General features: G+C 40.1%; 1 protein-coding gene across 1 annotated transcript in view; it reads right to left on the bottom strand.

Annotated features, from left to right (window-relative positions):
- The window catches only part of TACC2 (transforming acidic coiled-coil containing protein 2), a 138,529-nt gene extending 124,604 nt beyond the window's left edge, over nt 1-13,925 (bottom strand). The window contains exons 1-2 of the mRNA XM_074907890.1: nt 13,878-13,925; nt 1,011-1,183 (exon numbers count right to left, since the gene is read on the bottom strand). Coding sequence (XP_074763991.1) covers nt 1,011-1,183; nt 13,878-13,910 — 206 coding nt within the window. The 5' untranslated portion in view covers nt 13,911-13,925. The remainder of the gene's footprint in view (nt 1-1,010; nt 1,184-13,877) is intronic.
- Nucleotides 13,926-22,903: the final 8,978 nt, after the last annotated feature.

The raw sequence follows: 22,903 nt of genomic DNA, 5'->3' as shown, positions 1-22,903 counted from the left end.
TTGAAATATTTTGTTTGACTATCATTTGGTTTTGTTTTTAATTTCTCAAGTTTACATCTTTCAAAGACAGTGTCAATGAAAAATGGTACCCAGGGGTGGTAGAAACAGAAAAAGACCCAAATCTCACATGCTCCACTTAAAAAGGATGTGGCAAATCTTTCCGCAGTGAATTCTTCAATCTTAAAGAAAATTCACGAAAACACTTTAAAAGGTACACACAGCCAACAACCCTACACATTTAACAGCAAGTTACTGCCTCTCCTTCTAAGTTGTATTTATCATTCTGTCCCAGGTAACATTGATGATCTCAAAAGTATTCAGCCCTATGTTGAAACATGCTGGTATCAGATAATTTCTTCATTGCAGGAGATGAAAACCCGAGTAGCATAGGAAAATTCAGGTATTCAAGTGAAAAGGGTTAATGCTTCAGACAGAATATTCCCTTTGGAATATTTAATAAAATCGAGATTACGTTACCTCCTGCCATCCTTAACAGCAACTGAAGAATATCTTAACTCTGAAAGTAATCCTATTTATTTAATCAGGTGAATTTTAAGATGTTTAGAAGAGTGCAAGGCTAATAAATATTAGCTGAGTTGGTACTTTTTAGTAGGATTGTTATACAGAGCTGAGCACGGCATTTTGCAATTGCTTACAGTTATATCTTACTTCACAGTCACATATGACTACAAAAGACTCCTCAGTGTTTCTCTGTCTCAGATGAGAGTTTATTAGTATGAGCAAAAAGCATAGGAAGTTTAGGTCAAGGGTTACTACAACAGCTGGAGTCTAGTTTGTAGTTATGCAGTAAGGCGAGAAAGTCAGTGTGGGAAACAGTCAGTTGTCTTGTTTTGTCAGGTTATTTTAAAGACTTCATCATCATCATCATCCATCGGGATGATAGATTTTGAAAATCAGTTACACAAGAACAGAAACTTAATGAACAGCCTCCAGCTATCAACAGCAGCAGGGCTTCAATTCTATTCAGAGGAAGAAACCTCATTTCTTACCTTGTACGTTCTGGAATTGATGGGGATATGCTCTCAGGCAGTTGCACAGCAGCAGGAAGAAGATCTGAGATGTCCTGCCCTCCACATCTTTCTATGCTGTTTTCCTGAGGGCTTCTTTTTAAACCGTGCCCATTACCAGGAGGTTCACCTAATTCTGAATCTTGTGGAGCGCTCTGGAATGAAAAAAGAACAATTTAAATAGCTACTGCTATTTTGGAGAATACATAAACGTAAGGAGTTTTGTTCTGCCTACTGACGGACAACTTCTGTGGTAGATTTCACTACTTTGATGGAACTTGCAGGTTCCAAAGCCAAGCCATTTTTTTTTCTTAACGACAGAAAAACAGAAGGAAGTGGTTGAGCCATAAATAAATACTAGGAAAAGAACAGGGAGAGAAGAATGCAACAATTGTTCTAAAGCAGCCAGGGCCTTTACTGACCCAAGGAGGGTATCATCTTCTCTTTTTCCAAGCCTGGCAAATGCTTCCTTGCTAAGCAAGTTTAAAATGAGAAAGGATGGAAACAGGCTATAAACATTGACATTCATAATATTATCAGTATCTCTGGAGTCAAGTTAGAGATAAAGCCAACGTCAGTCAAGACCCAGCACTTGAATCCAAGTCCAGATTCTTTCCCTCCCACTTCAACAAAGCTCCAAATGCCTCTGAACTAAAAGGGAGGGCCTGATTCTTCACCAGGCTGCCTTTCTATAATAATAGCTACAGGAAATCCTGCAGTTTCTGTAGTAAATGTCTACAGAAGTGCTGTTACACAAATGTGGTAATGCTGCATCACCTCTTCACAAAGGTAAATATTTACTCAGGATCTCCATCCATGACAACATGCCTTTACATGAGTGGGGTTTTGTTTTGTTTTGTTTCTATTGCAAACTATTGATTTTGCTCCAGGGAGGAAAAGAGTCCTGTGCAAGTGCCAGGCTGTGACCCGTGGTGTGCCAGCAAATCCCTGGGACTCTACAACACTTACGGGGCTGCTTACAACAGGTAGTGACACTTTCCTACTGAATTTTTCAAGGGGCAGAAGTATCTTGAGAAGGCAAAGAAAAGCTGGTAAGAGCTGCTTGGAACAGTAGCTGAGAATGTTAAGTGTAACAAAAAAAAAAAAAAAAAAAAGGGAGAGAAACAAGTGTAAAGCAAAAATAACATCTGAATGAAGAAGCTAATTTTCAAATCCTCTGACACATCAAGCAATAGTGAAAGAGAAGGAAAACTGCTTCATCAGATCACCCTCAACATACAGCCACTGTTGTTTTAATTCTGAACTGTAATTGTAAAAAGCCTAAGGCAGACTTAAAGTAGACACATAAGTATATGTACTGACAACCAGAGAACCACTTCAGAATAATGTCATAGATGAAAAGCACAGTACACAATTCCAACTAATCTCTTGGGGTTTTTTTCCTCTCAGTTTTTTGGTTTATTTTGTTCTAGAAGTAGTCAATAAATTGCAGAAAGCTGTTGTTTACAAAATTACACTTCTCTGAACATGGCGTGCTCTCAAGAAGCAAAGGCTTCTTGTGATCAGAGCCAGGAATGAGAGACACCCAGTGGACAAGAAAAGCCTATGTAATGAGCAATTGAAAAGGTCAGGGCAGACTGAAAATATAAAAAGACTTCCTTTAGACTTAAGGCAAATTTGATTAACTCTCATATCCTCTGCCTCTCCCTGGAGGAACCCCTTCTCTACAGCTTTGTTTGCAGAAGTCTTCTTTATCACACCGCTTTCCGCTGGGATAGACCAAGGGCTCTTGGTTTCATGATTATTAAGCACTTACCCAGCATGTGCTGACATCTGGCATTTGGAATATTCATCTAAGTATGTATGTTGGCCCCAAAACCACAGTATATGGCAAAAAAATACTAGAACATCAAGATTTATAAAAGGAAATTTGTTTCTTCCAGACAGAAAAAAAAAATATAAAAATAGAGTTTAGTTATCTTACAGGGCTCTGTTTTGCTTTTGGTGCTACGTTTTGGGCAGCCTTGCTTTTGTTTGCATGAGAAAGTTTGCACGGAGAATTTATTTCGGCATGCGTACACGTGTGCAGATAGAAAGAACTATGAAAAAATTGCATGATTAAATTAATTATCAGGGAAAAAAAGTCCAACCAACCAAAAGAGTGACTTCTGCCGCCATACGGGATCATGCTGGAGCACATCCACAGCCCAGTTGCCACTCACAGACCACCACTGTGCCCACACCCCAGAGCCTGCCCCACTTGCCAGTTAGTGTTTAGAAAACACAGCAAGCCGAGGTGGGGGTAGTAATATCTTGGCGGAAGAGAAACTCCTTCAACTAGATGGGCCCAACCCCACGGAGGGTCAGTCTGCAGAGCATGCACTGGCCTTGACCCACCAGGAAAGCAGGCCAAGAGCAAGGCAGCGGGTTGTTAAACTCAGAACAAGCCATGTGAGGTGCTGCGGTGCCGTGCTCTGTCAATGGATTATTGCGAGAGCTGCAGCTGGGTCAGTCTGGGAGATGGGCCTCACAGTAGCAGACAAATGGAAAATAATTTTGAAGCCACTTGCAGACAAAAATTACCTCCATTCCGTTCCCAGCAGGGCAGGGAGGGTAGGGAGAACCACACAAAGAACCCCAAGAAATTAGGCCAATTTACAAATTTGTCCAGGTGCCTCCAGCAGTTGGCAAGAGCAGTGAGAACTAATTCTTTATTTTTCTTCCTTTCTGCTACCACCACAGCAAATTTTCTTCAGCTGATTTGGGTGCTAGGCAGGAGGAATACCTCAGAGGTCTCTTCAGAAGATGAAGAGCTGCCTGTTTTGCCTCCTTCTTCTAAAGCCTCTGTCATCTTCCCTAGCAGAAAGGAACACGGGAAAGAATTAAGTCATTAACCTACTGCACTCTTAGTACCCGCACATTGCTTCTAATTAATCTCTCTTTCACAAGATCAGCCGCTTAACTCAAAGGGCTCCTTTAGGTTACAATCCTCTGTTCTACTGACCTGCAGTCATCCCACTTGTGGAGCCACAGCGTAATAGGGATGCCTCTTGCACACAAATCTCTCAAGTAAAACCCCTTTCCGTGCAGAGAACCAGTCTCCTTTGGATTGCCACGCAGAGCCACGCATCCCACGAGCCACGTGATAACCAGTAATGAATCAGCAATGTGGGCTCAGTTATGGCATTAGAAAGAAACGCTATTCTCCAGCCTGTCAGATAATAAATCCGATCGCACATTCTAGGAACGCTCTACTAGCACTAACAAATACAAGGAGACCTAACGCAGTGGTTACATCTGCTGGGTACTTGCAACCCAGCAGTACAATTATTTCAGGACAGTTTGAAACTGTAACATGGAGTCAGGCTAATTTGTCATTGACTCCCTGTGTCTGACACTTCCCAGAACACTTTGGGGCCAGAATAATTTTGGTAGAAGTTTGCTGGGTTTTGCTTTTACTATTAATCTCCATACTTCACAAGTTAACTACACAATATAGACATTTATGTGCCTGCTGTACCTGTACACCTCATCTCATCCAAACTAGGATGTTTCCACATTAGACACAGAGAAGGGCCCATGTCCCAGTGATTTTATCAGTGTTACACCAAGTCCTAACATCTAAACAACAACACACTGGGAGGGGCAGATCGAGATGGCAAGGAGAACCATCACAACAAAACAGGTTAGTTATGTGCACTATTTTGAAGACTACTTTTAACATTTTCCATAGGTTGTTGGGTGGGGTCGGGGTGTTTCATGTGTTGGTTGAGTTTGACTTTTTTTGACTTTAACTAGCTTTGTGCTTTCAGGGATCTAATGTTTAAGAAGTTATAGCTCATCTCCCAGCTATCCCTAAGCAACTGTCACTGGCCACAGAAAAATCTGACTCTTTTTCTTCCAGTTATGAACATGCACAAATTTAAAATACATTAAACCAATCTTTGAAGCGTAGCTCCTGTTAGAGCCGAGAGGAGTTTCAATTGTTGACGCTCTCTTTCTTTCCAGGCTGTCAGGTGTTTGAATGGTCAAAACCCAAAGTTGCCCTCTTGTAAGGCAAGAACACACATGGCCAGGAAAGTATATTTTCAAAAGAAGCCCAAAGAAAGACTTTAACAATAGTCTAAAATAAATAGTAAAGTAGATATTTAAATTAAATAGTAATGTAGATATTTAAATTAAAAGGAACTACTAATATTCCAAGATATAGGAAAGCTTTATATATCGACCTTCTCCATTTAACATATTAATCATCACAAAAGAACATACTCTGTGAATCTATGCCAGCCAGCAGAAAAACATAATTCAATTTCTCTATCAAGTTTTAAAAATTTAAGCTAGCTATGCAAATCAGGTGCTGAACCAGCTTTGCAGAGCATGCTTTTTTATTTTTAATTAACATCTGTGAAAACAATTAGAAAGACTATGTTTTGTTCAAAAGTATCACCAGAAAGCTGCTGTTAAATAAATTACTTTTGAGGTTTCAACACATACAGCCTCTGAAGTGATTTACTACAGAAGCTTGCAGTTAAATTTGCTTTATATCCGTTTCAAATGTAGCATACTCCTTTGCGAAAAGGATTCTGAAAAAGTTACATAATTGAAAGACTTAAAGAAATAATTATATTAAAAATGATATTAAAAATCAGAATACAGATGTTCTCTGCAATTTTTTCCTTTAAGTCTAGGTTAATTAAAAAACCCCAACAACAAACAAACCAAGTTTGTCACAGAGAGCATACAAACAACAGAAGGAAAACAAAACAGCTTATACTTTTTTCCTTGAAGCCAGCATGGTATTTAAATGAATAAAACTGATTCTCCTGAATGTAATTTGCATTAAAACTTTCCACAAGCATTGAACTCCACAAGAACACAAAGTAAATCTACAGAATTGCTTTGTTTTCCTGATGACTTTGAACAGGACCTTAAAAATTAAAAAAAAAAAGAAAAAAGAACTCCATTAAGACCATAGCCAAAAGGATTATTTGCACTGCTGTACACTGGCTAAAGTTATCACACCAGAAAGAAATTCCTTTAACGCTACATGGGAGCCTGTTCACAGCTCAGCTCCCAAACCCCTGACTCTCCCCTCCTGGTTCAAAGCCACAGCAACAGCGTCGGGCACTGCCACAACCTTGTGTTACAGCCAGTCAGGAAGCCTCGTGTTTCTCCACGAGCCACCAGGCTCCTGATCACAAAACACAAAATGAGTCTGGTTTTAAAACCTCCCATTCATACTCAAACCCCTCCAAATAAGCGAACTTCGTTTGATTCTCCTTTCTCTCGATAAAAGTTGCTTCCTTTCCCATCTGTCCTCTGCAACATTCCTCCATTAAACACACATCCTTTTATAGCCGTTGTGGGAACATGCCATAGCTCTGACTAGCTGGAAGCAATCTTTGAAGAGTTACATTAAGTTTCCATTCTCACTAACTCCCTCTGGTTATTGGGGGGGAAGCAGGAACAAGCCTTTACAAGTCCCAATCAATAAACCAGAACGTACCTTTTATTTTTCTCCACGTCTTCCATTACCAATCAGGGTTTTTTTACTAGGGTTTTTTACAGTCTGCCTACTAGAAGTGTTGGTCCATTCCCTCCCAGCCACCACCTCCTCCACGGGGATGGGGCTCAGGCTGCGGCGGTGCAGGTGAACGCCGGGACGCAGAGCAAAGGTCAGCCCTGCAGCACCCGGGCTCTGGTTTCAGCATCCTCCGCCAAGCTGACCGCATCGGGAGGACGGACCCATGGTCCCCGTTAGGGACAGTGGCCCACACACGGCCTCAGCCAAACGCCTCGCACATGTGTGGCCGGGCAGAAAGGCATCGAAAAGCGTGCACGTGGCGCTCTGTGGGAATCCGCACCCCAATACTCTGCAGCAATTCCTCGTTTCGCTGCAGGACTGGCTGCAGAGAAAAGGAGTGAAAAGATGTTCACCCACAGCCTTCGTCAGGTGGCTGTTCTCGTTATTTTTATTGTACTTCAGCATTAAATCCAGTCCTTGAAAATGGAATGGAGACGCCAGAAAACGGCTTGCTGCGATGCTTAAAACAAGCAAGTTAGCAGTTCCTGAATGAGTTTGCCTAACACCCCGGTTCCTACTGGACCTCAATACCAATGAAATATGGTATTGATTTCTAGAACCCAGTCTGTGTCAGAAAAGTGGATAGAAGAACAATTTTAAAGCTTACCTTTTTCTAAACCCAGAATTGCACAGGTTATATGGTTGGGAAATCATATTTTTGAAATGGCTGTTGCAATTTTTTAAGACAGAGTGGGTCTTAGGAGCTACTTGTTTGCTTTTTGTTTTTCTTGCTGTTCTGCAGGTACAGTAACTGAGTAGTATATTAGATTTTTCAATCTTTATATCCTTGGAGAACCATTGTTTCTCCATCGTTTGGAGAAATGGTACCAAAAATAGATAAAAATTAGATAATGAGTGGATATTGCTTTAACAACCAGCAATTCAATCAAATCAGCAAAGACTGCCCAGAAAAACTACTGATCACGGGACAGTAACAAATTGGTACCTGACATACTGAGTCAGACTTGAACTCCATGTGCCAGTTAAGATTTGAAGAATTACACTAAAAGATGGTTTTGTCATATCACAAGGGGACTCAATTTTAATAAACAGCTTGTGCAGCAATCTGCACTATTCAGGGCCTGCCCTTGTTGAGAGTGGCTGGAATACAGCAGTTTAGAGAAGGGGATGACCATCATGACCACTTCTTGGTTTTTTTTTTACCAAACATCACAACAACTTAATTAGTTGGATGTAATTATGACATAATCAGATGCAAAAAGCAGACTCTTTCCTTAAGGGAGATTCCATATAGAATTTTGCAATTGCAGCAATTTTTATTTATTTTTTTAATCAGGGTGTAATTTGCTATTGCTTCTGGCTTGGTTTATTTGTCTCTCGCAGGAGTTGAACTTTAAGTTCATGCCTTTTCTAATTAAAATCCCGAAAGAGAAAGGAATGCAAAAATTCACATTTGATGGAAATCTCATTTAATCTGCTTCTAACAAATACAAGAAGCAGAGCAAAGTGTCATATGGTAACAATAGCATTTGAAAAATTCCAGTGACAACATTCTATTTTAAGTACCTATGACTTTTTCTTAGAGAAAAAGGGTTGTTTTCCCTCCTGAGAAATACCTGCTGAAATGATTTGGGCTGCAAATGTAAAAATAAACACGGGGATGTGTGTGGTGTGCGTGCATGTATGTGTGTATTGTTATATATAATCACCATCTTATCCTTGGTTTAGCATTCTTCACAGAATACACAACTTCCTCTTGGCTACAGCAAGAGCAATTCAAACCTTCAGGCTTCATTGTTCGTGTTTATGACTCTTCCAACCCACTGAGGGCACTCAACTGTTTATCTTCAGATCCTTGTAATGTCAACATAAGTATCTTCTCAACAACTTGCTGCTATGTTTGAGCCTTAGGTCTGTTTGAACATATGTAGCATGAGTCTGCGCTGGGCGAAATGAAGCATAGCTGTGTAACCGGCTTCATGGTTCTGGTTAACCTAATCTTCCCATCTGTTTATGTGATCTGTGTTCAGTAGGCAAAGGAAAATTCACAGTTATCCTTGTAACTCCACTAGTCTTGCTGCAGCTTATTTTCCTTTGTCCCTTTCCTGACAGTTGGATGAAGGCCTGTTGAGTACCTACATTATTTTCTTAAGGATGGCAGGTGTATGAGATACAGCAGGAGAGAGAGAGAATAAAGTTGGTGATCATGGGGAAAAAAGTCTTCAGCACATAACTTGCAATTTTCAGTCAATATAATTTTAGCTAAAGCAGCTTTCTGATGAGTGGTTCTTAGCAGCCTGACGATAAAACACTTGAGAAGATGCTGTTAGAGTCATCTGAAGTATTATTGGTAAAATTATTTCCAAGCTGAGTTCTAAACTCTGTTGTGCTCCCCAGCCAACAGTGTTTGCTTGCCTAGTAATTTCTAACTACCCATAGCTGTGGAAAATGTAGGTCCAACATTTTCACCCTATTTCTAATTGGAGAAATAGGGGAAATAATTATAGAGGCTCTTTATAAATATAAAATATTTTTCCTTTTCATCTGTACCCATAAATGTACATTTCTCATTAGAAATGGTGGTGGCTTTACAGATCCAAAGAAAGCTTTAACCTTTAATTCAGAAGAGAAGGAATAGTCATCTAACTTCCTTTTCACTGCACTTTCAAATTAAGAACCCCATCACAACTTTGAATCTTTATTCTTCTTTCATCCTCCTTGCTTCACAGGGAAGATGAGAACAAGTATAATTATTCACTGCAGTGAGAAGTGTCCCAGAGTTTGCTGCATTTGCATAAATGGACGTATAAATTATCTGAAAACAGACAATGTTCTTTTTGTGTTAATTCAAACAAATCTTTGGCATTATTCACCATAGAATATTGGACCAGTTGGAATTATCATTGGAAGTAAGCATGAGTGAATGTGGTGGCTGAAGCTATGCTAGAACTACATAAGCATCAGTATGGGCATGCTGGCCTGCGGCCACCTGCCATCGACACCCTGTTGTGAGCAAATGCTGACTGGAAGGATGTGGAATGATTCTGCTGTTCCTGTGCGCTCCTAGTGTGCAAGGGATGAAACAGAAGGAAAAACGAAAGAAAATAATAATTCAAAGAGTAAAAATGGTGAGTCACATGGACAGAACAAACTCAAAGGAAAGCCCGTGTAGGGTAACAGCATACCTCATTAAATTGCTATAGGCAAAATTATTATGCAGAAAATTGGGAATGTATTTTTGTTCCCAACTGAACAATGTTTACAGATGTTATTTCACTATTCAAAAAGTATGTAAACACACAGTATGAGCACCAGAGCTCAGAGGAGTTTGCCTGGTTGTCATCATTGGGAACGGAGACTGAAGGCTGGGAAGCTGCTAATGTGCCCAGTGCATTCTCCGCTGATCCCCATAATCTGAAAGAAGAACCGTGCCAATAAACTAAATCCATCCTTTCGCTTAGGCATAAGGAAGTTGAAATATGGGGAAAGTAATGACGCAGAATATTAACTGCAGAATGTGCAGCAGTCAGATTTGTTCGTAACAATTAAATGGAGAAACCCCAGCAGGAACACAGCGTGATGCTTCAGACAAACAAATAGACTCTTCAGAAGTTATGGCCCCTCTGGCAAGTATGCATGTGTTGCCTATCTTACACATTTCAGAGGAGAAAATAAACAAGAACAAAAAAGATAACCAGACGTTAAAATTTATGTTTAAAGAGAAACGGACAATAACATAGATGTGGAATAACCAGCTTTGTCTGGCTACTTATTCAGAAAACAAAGAGCAAGAAAGGATAAAGCAAAATATATAGAAATAACTTATGTGTAACTGACTTTGAAATTCCCTCTTCAACTGTGGGGCAAAATACGTGCTGCTAGAATTTCAATTCAGCAGCAGTTTTCACCTTCAAAGAGCTTTACAATTACTTGGTAACTTCAACTTTTCTGTAATCACAAGAGAGGCTGTGAAAGATGACAGCTCTCCTCTTCAGAACTCTGAGTGGCAAGAATTAAAAACCTGAGTTAAAATTATTACATGTTAGAAAATCCAGCCTATTCAAGCTTTAGAAAATGTTGTGCTTATGTTTCCAATGATAGAGAACTCCTCATGTTTTTTACATCCTCCAACCACCCCTTTAAAATGAAAGTGAAGATGTCCTGTTAATAGCATAATTCTAGTAGGCCATGATAAAAAACAGCCATGAAAGTCAGTAATGATTCTGTAACGTACAGTCACTTTGGGAACTGGTCGCTGAGTTATCTGCACAAACCCCTGGAGCAGCGTGGGCCAGGCTGGGCTGCAGGGCTGGGCTCCTTCCCACAGCCCATGGGCCTCACATTGTCAGACTTTTTGGGTAGCAGATTTGTTGGTCCTAGTCAGCTTGGTTTTGTTGGTAAGTGTGGCTTTATTAGCTGGCATCTGAGCCCAGACTATCAAGAGGTCTAGGGCTGAGGAAGTGCACTGATACACCAGTCTCTATGAAACTAGGAGCCTTTTCGTTTTATTACAGCCATGGACATGATTTTTGAACATTTGGCTGTCCAGAAAAGTCAGGAAAAAGCCTGAGAACAGACCTTGCCATTCCTCTATACTAAACATCCCTGCAAAAACTATTCCTCTACACTAAACATCCCTACAAAATGGATGTGGGTTTGGATGGATGAAGAAAGTTGTGTCTAATAGGCAGCACAGTGGCTGAGACCTTCTCCAGTTCCATAAACTGTAGTGCTTTTCATAGCTTCCCATTAAAGAATACCTCCTTTACTTCCCCCATATTTTCCCTGCTAAAGGCTGGATCTCAAGAGTTAAGCTGAGACAAAATATCTCTTCTTCTAGATTACTTCTTTTGCAATTTACACACATTTCATGTGGAGTTTTGCTTTTCAGGGAAAATTTGTCTTGAAAATAGCTTCTATTTAATTCAGCATAAGCCAAACAAGCTGTGTCACTGCCAGAGACCCTTGTTTGGAAGCAAGCTTTGCCATTCTAATAGGGCAGGGCACAAAACTAACATTTCTCAGCAGTTTGGACTTTGTGTTCCATTACAGCAAAGCAGAACATGGTTAGTGTATGTAAAATCACTTTGTTATATACCCTGCTGGTCCCAGCCTTGTTTTATCCAAGCATTATCTTTGTTCATTTCTACTAAATTCAGGTTATATTTTCCTCAGAGGCTGGTCTTTACAAGACAGATTGGGTATTTACTTTTTCTCTAAATGCCTACTACGTTCTTCATAGTAGCACATTCATTCCACAGATCTTCCCGCTTATTAAATGATTTCTAAACTTAGCAGAGGCTCTCCCATCTTTAATGCAAACCATGCGTACAGCTTCCAGATGACTCAGCTGAGAGCTAGAGCTGGGCAGTGGTGTTCTCTGATAAACACATAAACAAAAACAGCAACCCATGTCAATTGGTACTGCCTGTAAGAACACCCACTGAGCTCTTTTGATTGTGTTAGAGTTGGAAGGGAAGGCAGCATGCAAAGGGGGTCAAATACAGGCTGTTTCTCTAAAGCATAGATTGCTACCAAAGAAAAAAGTTAAAAGAAACCAGATTATTTTTTTTATAGCTTGCTGAAAACTTAATGTAGCTGCCTTGCAAATTTGCAGTCAGTGTCAAAAAAAAAAAAAAAGCAGCCAGAAGCAGATGCGTAAGAAAAAGAACAGCCAAGCTTGATGCTAACATTCTGCAATGCAAACCATGCAAACTGGTTTCATCATCCACTACCTGCTGTGTTGCTTGGCTTGGTGGTGTAAGGATGACTTTATTTACATTTGGAACTTCTGACTAAAAATGAACATATTTAACGTTTCAGGGGCTGGATGAATGTTCGCTATTCACCAAGCAATACTTTTCCAATAGCTGTTCAGCAGCTTAAGTGGCTTTTAAGATTTTATTACTACTTCTTGTTATTTCTCTGTTAATAGTGACTTCTAAAGTAATTTGTATTTCTATTATTTATTTTGTTTTGCTTTGTGGTTTGTTGTTGTTCTTTTTTTGGGGGGTGTTTTGTTTTGTTTTACAGCCTGAAAAGGAGACCAGAAGCTTACTTTCCTTATTAGAAAAGAAGAGCTTTTTATTACATTTCTTAATAAATTCAATACCTTTTAAGTAAAGTCTTATCAGCCTCAGGAGGACTCCTGAAGAAATTAATTTGACTTTCAAATACTTTCTAAGTGAAAGTTGTACACAATGGAAAAGAAATTCTCATTACTTAGCTATAAGAATTAACACATTCCCCTCTTCTCAAGTCCTGAAAAGGGGAACAAATATTGGGCTAACAATACAATTTGGCTAGAAAACCCAAGAATTATAGAAGATTTTTCTTCTAAAAATTTTTTGATGAAAAAATCTGTCTGACTTGCAGTACTGATTCCCTTGAGAGTCTCCACTTCGCAATGCACAAGGTACAGCAGATCTGCTGAGACCTGAAGTGGAAGAAAAATGAACCCTAATGCATATTATCATCTACCAAATCATATGGAAGAAGAGAGGATGAAACATGTCCTGGTGTTTCAACTGTTGAAATGAATGAATTACAACTTTTGTTAAAGCTTATATCAACATAATAACTTTTAATGTAATTGTACACCACTAGCCATAGCTTTGTGGTTCCCTTCATTTCAAGAATTTAAAAATAAATCACCAAACACCAACATGCATTAACCACGCACCCTTCTAAAATGGGTGTAAATTCCTGGATCAGCACATATACGTAGCAAGGTCATTTCTGAACAGGGAGAAGCTATTGTGTGGCCGGGCTCTGAGGGCACCAGAGGCACTGCCGGCCTCCCAGGGGCTCTCCCCACCCTGCCCATGGCCCAGGACCCCACTGCATCCCCCCTGGGGACGTTATCCCCAGCGATGCCATAAGATGTTGGTCTCCTGCTCTGTCACAGTCCTGCCCTGCCTGGCCATCGGCCCCGCTGAGCTGGGCTGACATCCCGGACCTTTCTTGGCCTGTCTCTTTCTCCAGAGACACGCAGGATGCCTGGAGCTGGGGCTGCCCCTGGCTGCTCCCCAGATGCCCCCCGAAGTTCCCCGCTCCCCGGCTGGAGAGGTGGGATGAGCCAGCCCTGCTCACCCCGTGGGGATCCTCCCTGGCTCCTGTGCCCCCGGGAGCACCCACCTCCCCAGTGCCCTGATGCCACAGAGCAGTGTCACTGCCAAAGAAAACAAACAAAAAGTTGCCTTCAATTACCCTTAATGGCACTTAAATTGGAGCGTAACGGGGAGCAGAAGATAAATGTGGGGTGAGCGGCTGTGAAAGCATTTTCTGTAAGGTTTGCTCTAGGCTAGTAGGGAAATAAAATGCCATCACACTGTCACACTCACCTGATTTTCCACGCTACTGTTCTCATTGCCCATTTCGATGCTGGCGTCCAGTATCACACAGCAAATAAAAAAAGATCACTAGAAGAAAAGAAAAAGCTCTAAGTCTTCCATTAAAAAACCCCAACAAAACAACAACAACAAAACCCCCTGGAAATCTTGGAGGAATATCATCTCACTCACTCTATCAGCGGCCTCTCCCAACATTTAGTCTCACAATGATTTTAAGTCATAAATCAGGGGAAGAGACCTCCTAATGCTTTCATTTCATGTCTCTGCTGTCTGACCTAACACTTACGCATGAAAGACACTCCTTGAAACTGGGATTTGTTATTCTGTTTCTGGATTATCCCCTGTCATTTGAGCAGAAAAGCATTTTTCTTGCCAAAGTTACTCTGGATGGACAGCCCATATGAAAACCTTACTGTTTTAACTGTATTCAAGCCACCTGTAGTTCTTGGAGATCCTGGGCTGAGCTGCATGATCATTGTCAGAACTGCAATGTTAAACTTGACTGTTACTGTAAGCGAAACAATTTTCCACATATGCACTCAGCTTTAAGAAAGAGCAAATGGATTTTCTATCCTCATCACTGGAGTCGTACCCTGCTTTTCTTAGGCATTATTCTACTTACAATATTATTATCTAAACACATTTTCTTTACACTTAACAGGATCTGCCCATCTTATTTACTATTGATTTTACACTTGTTCAACACTAATTATTTAATTTTAAAAAAAATCCTCTGAGTATTAGAACTGTAACCAGCAGCTCTAGAATTAGTGTCTCTCCAGGCATCATTCATTTGTGTGTTTTTTTGAACAGGACACTCGATAGTAAAAGTACTCAACAGAGGTAGACTTATAGATGTTTACTTCTTGTTCTAGACATTTTATTTTGGGGCTCAGACATTTAAATTCACTGTATTTATGGTATTACTGGATAGGTGAAAATTACACACTCTTCAGGGTTTTTTTTTCCAAAGAATGTGAAATTGGTCTGTGGCATAAGTCAAGAAAAACTCCATTAAAGTCAGGCTGTAAAAGAAAGATTGCACTTTGTTAGCCAAGGAAACCATATAAGCTTTTAAGGAATGCTATTACTTGTTACTACAGTACACTTTTTTAAACTTGAAAGATTATTTTTGTTCACAGGAGGCTTGGAGAGAGAGAGAGAAGTTTGGTATTGTGCTTTTAAGCTATGCTCTGTTTAAACTTGAGTGTCTTCAGGGGATATATTGGTGCTTGAACTTGCTCCCGTTGAAATCACTGGGGCTGGGATTGCACTTTTAGTGATTAATTAGCAACACTAGGTTTTATCTGCTGAGATTACTGCCAAATCTCTACTGTTTTAAAATAGTATTGAACTGAACTGACGACTGTATGTAATATTTCCAAAATCACTATTCCCCAAGTATGAAGTACTCCATCATGAAGTGATGGTGTTTTCAGGCCCAGTTCAGTGAAATGTTCCAAGAAAACAGATTAAGATTATAATATTTTAAGTATGTATTCATATAAAAAAAAAATTCTCACACTGTTAGAGTAACTAACTAAGCTTTCAATGCACAGGGGAGAAATAATAACTTTGCTATAGCAATATGCTTCCCTCAACAGCCAGCAGGAGGGAATATATTGGCATTTCTGTGCCCCCGACCTAAGAAGCTTTTCTCTTCCCAGCTCCTTCTCTGTTTCCAGACATCATGTGAAAACACCAGGAAATTTAAAGCTCTCTGAACTGTCCCCTCAGAAGCACTTACAGTAATAACATAAGATGGGGTATGAAGGAAATTCTCTGAGTCTCCATGGAGCTGTTTGGTTAATTGAGGAGGTGTCTTCTATATCAGTTGTAGAAAATGGAAATTTTGCTTATCGAGTTCTTAAATAGATTAGCCAGTGTATGACATAATGTTGCTCTGCTTTAGAGTAAATTCACTTCAGAGCATAATACACTCTCAACGCTTCTGCACCAGTTCTGCAATATTGACCATTAAGAACAGCAGCTGCTAATTAGAGGCCAAATTTGTAATATTAATTTTAAAGAAAAACCACTTTATTTACTGTGATTTATTAAAATGTACAGTAATCAAAGTAGAAAATTACAAAAGGACAGCAAAAGTGCTATCACAAATCTCCACTAACATATCACATCACGCTACTTACTCTTTTCTTTCCCTAGAGCATGATGTATCACAATTGTCACGCAATTCTCACATTACCATCAGCTTAATAATGAAGATACATGTCATAAACAAGGAATAAAGTCGTTATAGATTCTGCAATAATGAGACAAGTGATAATAATAAGGCATGAATTGCATTGCAGAGTAACAAAGATAATTTTTCAGATTACAATGTTATTGTAATCCTTTTTACATACATTATTTCTAAAACATTTTCTCAGTGCACAAGCATTATTTAGGTTGCAAACTACAAGTGCTTTATCATATGTATAGAATTTCAAATAAACATTAAAAACATGCTAAAAATCCATTCATTAAATAAACATAGGTTAACCAAAAGATAATCTTTCCAATCTTTCTATACTATCTTTTACAATTTACATATCATGATTAAAATTATTTTAACACTACATATCTGAAAAATTGCTCACTAGTACCAAATTGGTCTGATCAGCCCATAGAGACATTTGTACATGTACAGTAAAACAACTACTTTCCTGAAAATAAGCGACCAACAGAATATTTAACTTTACACTTACATTTCCAGGATTAATCTGGCAGTTTTGGATTCACTGACACTTAGAGCATGTCTTCAAACCATTCCTTCCATCTTCACCTCACAAGTTTTCACCTTATTTTCCTCCTACTTCTCCTCAGACTGACATGAAATGTAGGCTTTCTTTCAGGGACCCACCTTCATAACCTGCTGAACAACCAACTTGCCTCCACCCCAGGCAAAAAAGAAAACGAGTTATACTTCCTCCACCCAGGCCCCCCCCTGCTCCTGGGAGACTGCTATGGCTCTGCATGTCATGAATTGACTACTAAAGTTTTTCACAAAAGCCACCCCAGAGAAGATGGATTTTGGTTAAAATATATTTCTCTTCTACTGTTTCTTGGCTTATGGTATAAGCAGCGCTTCTTGCGCTACAAAAATTGTTCAGTGAAACAGTATCAGCAATACATCGAAGTTACGCATGTGTTTTTAAGGGAAAATTAATATTGGGGGAATATCTATTCAGCATTTTGTTTTCAAGTTCGTTTATGTGTTTAATTTTGCCTTTCATTTTCTTGTATTAATCTTGAAAACTCTCAGAAATACCTGCTACCAAATGTTGATGTTCCTGTTCAGGTTATGCTGAAATCATTTCCCACTTAATCATCTTGAAGGGTGGAGACAAAACCTCTTTGAAATGTGATGTTGCAAGAAGTACAGGTTTATGGGTGAGCTAATTGTTATTATTAATGCTCATTGTCCGTTCCAGCATTGCTTCCACAAAGGGGTGCTCATAAAGACAGCTGATAACAAAAGACGGTGTATTTATCATTAGTGGCAACTAGGAGTGATGAACAAGTTACTATGAACACTAGTGGTGCTTGCTGGTGCCACACAGCAAAGGAACTGTCTACTGCTGGTTTACTGCACCCTGACGAGCTGCTAGGCAGGGTTACTGACTCTGGAATGGAAAATTCATTTCTGACATGATTGAGAAGCAGAATTTCATAGGGTATCTATATTCTGTCTGCTGGCTTTCCTGTTCCACAGCGTCTTGGTCTACAAACATCTGGGTGGAAGAAACATTTGGCATATAAAGGGCTGGAATGAACAGTTGAAATGTCAGGGACTGCATGAATAGCCCTGCCTTTTCAACTTTTCTTTTTTTTTTTAATGAAGTTGGTGATCCAGCAATCCAAGCTTCCAAGCATTACTATACCACCTTAAGCCACTGTTACGGATCAAAGAAGAATTCCACACATCAGAAATAAACTACCTGTATTCCCTGAGCTTTTTCAGGTTGTAAACTGAATTACATACAAGTGGGTTTGGTGGTGTGTGGGTGTTACAGTACGTCAAATAAATCTGTGCTATACCTCTAAGAGTTCAAGATGGAAAAGATCTACAGTGAAGCTCAAAAACTAAAGGATGTGAAAGTGGCTGTCACATCGCCTTTTCGCTGGTCTCCCCAGCCTACTTCAGGATCCAGAAAAGCTAAAGTTCATAAAATCAATGTTTTAGTGTGCTGTTCCTCAGAAAACAAAATAAGGCCACTGTAAAATTCATTGCCTATAGGCAACAAATTATGCAACATTTTTGTTTAGGCTCTCTGTGGTGAATTTAAGACCAGGGATCCTGTGGGAAACTCAGGAAAACAGAAGCCTGGTAATATATATCCTCAGTTCTGCTAGCCACATTATTGCCTTGTAAACAGAAACTGAACTCATACTTGGTGCTGTTCCATTTCTAAAGCTAAGGCCAGAAAATGCCACAAAGTGAGAGTGAAGAAGCTGCCTTGAAAAACAACTGTCTGGCACACACTGCGGAGAAGTTCTGGTAGTTGATAATAATTTCTGATATATATTTTTATTTTTTATCAACATGTGTGAAAAGGAGAATCCCTCTGGCTAACCTTGTGTAAGGTTTTCAAAGCCACGCAGACAACTTAATTACTGCCAGAGCCAGGAATCACGTGAAATGAGGGGGGCAACATACGTGGTAATAGAGCAGCCATGTTCTCTATCTCTGGACCTAGAACACCTCTGTCTGACAACGCTGACATTGTATCTTTGGGTCAGTTTTCTGACCCACTCTCATGTCAGAATTAGGATACGCTCCGGTCCTCTCCCAAACAACACCTATTCACTGCAAGTAATTCCCATCTGAGCAGATGCTGCTCTTCTGCTCCGTTCCAGTATGAAGCCAAATCAGTTTGCATAAGCCACTAACTGTGACAGCATTCCTCATCCTCTGATGTCTTGATTTATTCTCTTTGATTTTATGAGAGAACTGGTGGGAGAAGAAGTACTCACATCAGGCTGCTTTACTGTTATTTCCTGGAATTCCCCTGTGCTGCTTCATCCACGCTTCCCGCTCATCCAGGGAGACTGTCTGTTCTCGATCAAAAGAGGATCTAACCCAGGAGGACTGAGAGACTCAAACTAGGGACAAACACAGCTAAGACTTAAAGATAAGCTATGTAGTGGGTTAACAAGTTAGGCATTTCAGTAAGATCCAAATAATTTGTCACGAGTGATTAAATTTAATCCTTGTATATACAGTGTTTGGTATACTTACCAACCACCCACTACTCAGATGCATTAGCTTCTCATATATTGAATACATGCTACCTTAGGTATTTACATAAGACAATTTAGTTTGAACTCATTTTACTTCATGGTATAAACACTGCCAAAATAAGACAAAATGGTTTTATGTTTCTTACCTTCACGTGATTGATACTACACATAAAGCATTGCAAAGCTCTGCTGAAGCACTGAGAATACTATTATGCATCAGCTATTCTTATAGGTAAGAGAAGAAAGAGGGGGTGTTCAGAATTTTGCTCTTCTCTGATCTTAATGTAGCTAATGCAAAATCATTCTTAGTTTCTGCATATTAGAACAATATTGCAGAAATCCGCAAGAACGACTAAGCTATGATAGTCCTTCAGCCCTTGTTTTCTCACAAATTCTAGCAGCAAATATCAAGATCCGGGAGGGAAAACATAATCCTGTAATAAGAATTAATAAACACGTAATGATTTAAAAGTGCACAGGTTGATGGGAAAGATGTTGCTTAGTAACATCAGCAGCTGGAACTGCTGTAAAATCCTGATGTTGCTTGGCAACAAAAAGCTGAGCTGGTGTTTTGTGAGAGTTGTGGAATGGTATATTGCTGCACTTCCCCCAGCTATAACCAAAATTGCCCATTGGGATCCCACCACCAAATACAGGGTAGGACTGAGGATTTAAAGGACAGTGAAGGAGACAGTTCTTTGATGCAGCCCAGCCTTGGCTGATTTGTTCGGCTTAATGTACAAGTACAAAAGAAAGGAAACAGAGAGACTCTGAATATCTGCTCCTAAGAGACAAAGGATTTCTTTAAAAAACAGATTAAGAAAGTTAAAAATTATTCTTCCAATTTCTGGCTAATTTGCAATCAGTACAACTACCTGGCCTGGAAAAAAATCTGATTTATGGCACCATTCCATTGCTTCTGGTGACACCACTGCAGCACTTCAGGCACTCCTGGGCCACGGATGTGGGTACACCCTGGAGGTCTGACTGTGGCACCGGGGGTGGCCAGGCTGCAAAATCAGTGTTCAGGCAGAAAGTGAAAAGGAATTATTTTGCTACAGTCTGAAATCTGGAAAAAACCATTGTGATCCAAAAGTCTTTTGACTTCTGACAGGATTCAACCTCTTCATTTAGTTGAGGTATTTGGAAATGTTTTATTCATGCTCACAGTAATGAAGTACTTAGATATGGCACTGCTAACAGTTAAAGAAAATGTGAAGGCCTTATTTATACATAATATTGTTAGAAGTGATTTTAGAAAGTAGTGAGAGACATCAAGTGCCTGCAAGGCTTTACCTGTCATCTTTGTACAGATAGTCCCTCCTCCCTCCTTCAGATCTTTTAGTCTAGATATTCATGGCACAAAAGGTTTAGAAGACAACGTCTGTTTCTTTGGAGATTAATTGATTTGCCCAAGGTAAAAATAAAAACAACACTAAGGAGCAGAATTAGGATGTCAGCACGGGCTTCCTCAGCAAGCTCCAGTTTTCCAGACTACACTGGAATTTTACTTCCTTTCATTCCTAAAGCGACATGAGGGGTGCTAATTAATTTTATTTTACATTCTACACAGGAATATTTTCCCAGCTGAAAAAAAGGAAGTCTGCCATTTCATCTTTTAATGGCACCTTCATAATATTATATTATTTCATGCAATAATAAATAAAAGTGATCCTGGATATCTTAGGTGTGATTCTATTGCATAAAGAGACAGCTAGTGTCACACTGGACTCCCAGGGTATCCTTCTTATCCCTTAACTGCCCGCCTGGAAGACATGGGTCTCAGGTAAGTTTTGTGTTTTAGCTGCCAGTCCCACAAGGATGCCACAACCACCTCAGCATGTCTAAAATGGTGCTCTGTAGATCTAAATAATCCTGCTCTTGTGCCTTGAGCGTTACATGTTTTGAGCTCGTGTATATTCCCTTTTTGCACTGATTGCAGATGTCAAAGTAATGCAGAGGACCTAGCCTTTCAAATTGATGCCAGAAGTATTTCATAAAATATATATGATCCAAAAAATAACATTCAAGTATTGGAGCATTTATCTTTCCAAACCACATTTATACCAGCAGTTTTTCACCAGTTTCCATATGTAGCACTTAAGTCAGTGGGAAGGCTGTTGTTCCAGATGAAACACCCAGCTCTGCGCAGTGGCACTGACTCTCTCCCTGTCCTCATGCAGCCTCATCTGGCTATGGAGAGCTGGATAAAGGCTTCATATTTGAGTTCCTAATGTCACAACCACCTAACAGGGCTTGGGAGCTACAGGGGAGGCTGACCTACATAGCTCACCTGGTCAATCTGTGCTTATTATTGCACAGGACTGCAAATTACTTCCTTATTATTACTGCCTGCCTTTTATAAACAGCTGATTATGATCTATGAAAAATATCTCCCCCATACTTGTATTATGAAACATGTATGACTGTATAATTCAGGTCCATAGCCAACTTGGCAGAGTGCACATGTGTTTTCACACTCTAAATGCACACAGTCGTTCACTCAGAGTGAAGCATCCTCGTTCCTGAAACTCAAAGCTGAGGCAGGAAGAACATTTACTTGGACTTGGGGCAAAGTCTTGGAAGCCGTGGTGGGAGGTCTGAGGTGAAGGATGGATTTTCGGAACCCGCTGGCTCTCTGCTCCCCAAGCTGCTCTGCCTGCTGTGGTGTCCACTCACAGCACTGGAGATATGGGACAGGACACAGAGAGACAAAAATCCACGTTATGTCGAGGCAGAAAAGGAAACATAAGCAAGGTGGGGACCAGCTGGTTTAACATGTCTCTAGAGGCACATATAAAGCATGGGAAGAATGCATCCCAAGGCAAATTATTCCTTGCCTCTTTTCAGGTCCTTCCTCCTTCAAACTATTTTTCTTGCTTTCCCCTCTGTAGAGTTTACCTGTTTCTTCTGTCTCTTTGGCTCCTCCCTTTGGCCAAGAGACTCAGTGGAAATACAAGGGAGAAGAGTTGCCATAAGGTCTGGTGTTCTGAGCTGATGAGAATGGCAGGGAAGAGGCAGGGCGTAAAGCTGCTCAGGAGGTAAGAGAGTTCTTCCTTCTTGTTCTCCTTTAGCTGTGGAGCCTGAACCAGCTGTCAGCAGCTGTCTCTCGCCAATTGTGGATGGCAGCAGTATTTCATCTCCCTCTTTCTTGGCCTGAGGTGTGTGCTGACATGTCAGAGTTGGCAGGTTGCAGCTGCTCTCTGGGCTAACACACCCTTCATGCCCACACAAATATCACAGGAGAGGAAGACTTGTTGTTGTGCTTCTAGAAAGCCTCCAACATGCAGAGACTGTCCTTGGGCTGAGGGGTGGTCGCTTATTGATTTTTAGTGCTGGCCCAACAGAGGTACATAATCACGTACATGCACACACACATGTATATGTTATATACGACGTGTATATAAATGCATATATCCTATACAGGTTATATCCTCATCTTCAGTTAGAGATCATTTAGCCTGAAGCTGTTTTTCAATGTTTTATGATAGCTGATCACTGGGTGAGAATAAATTAGTTTATAAGCTCAGCTACTGGATAAGTGAATAATATTGTCACTCCAGATGTGCTGTATTTTATCAATAGTGAGGGCAAGCTGTGAAAATAAGTGTCTCAGGAGACTTGCACCTCAAGACAGCTTGTTAATAGCCAGCCAGGGTTAGGTTTCAGATTGTAGTCCAAGACGTTGTACTAAATCTTTGCGGGACTAACTCTGGGAACTGAGTCACTGATGCTGAAATAATTTTGTAGTCAAGATAGTGTTCATAAAGCCA

This window comes from Athene noctua, chromosome 5 (genome assembly GCF_965140245.1).
Source record: "Athene noctua chromosome 5, bAthNoc1.hap1.1, whole genome shotgun sequence".
NCBI classification, from domain to species: Eukaryota; Metazoa; Chordata; class Aves; order Strigiformes; family Strigidae; genus Athene; species Athene noctua.
The sequence above is the reverse complement of the archived record's forward strand: the minus strand, read 5'-3'. Positions and strand labels throughout refer to the sequence as shown.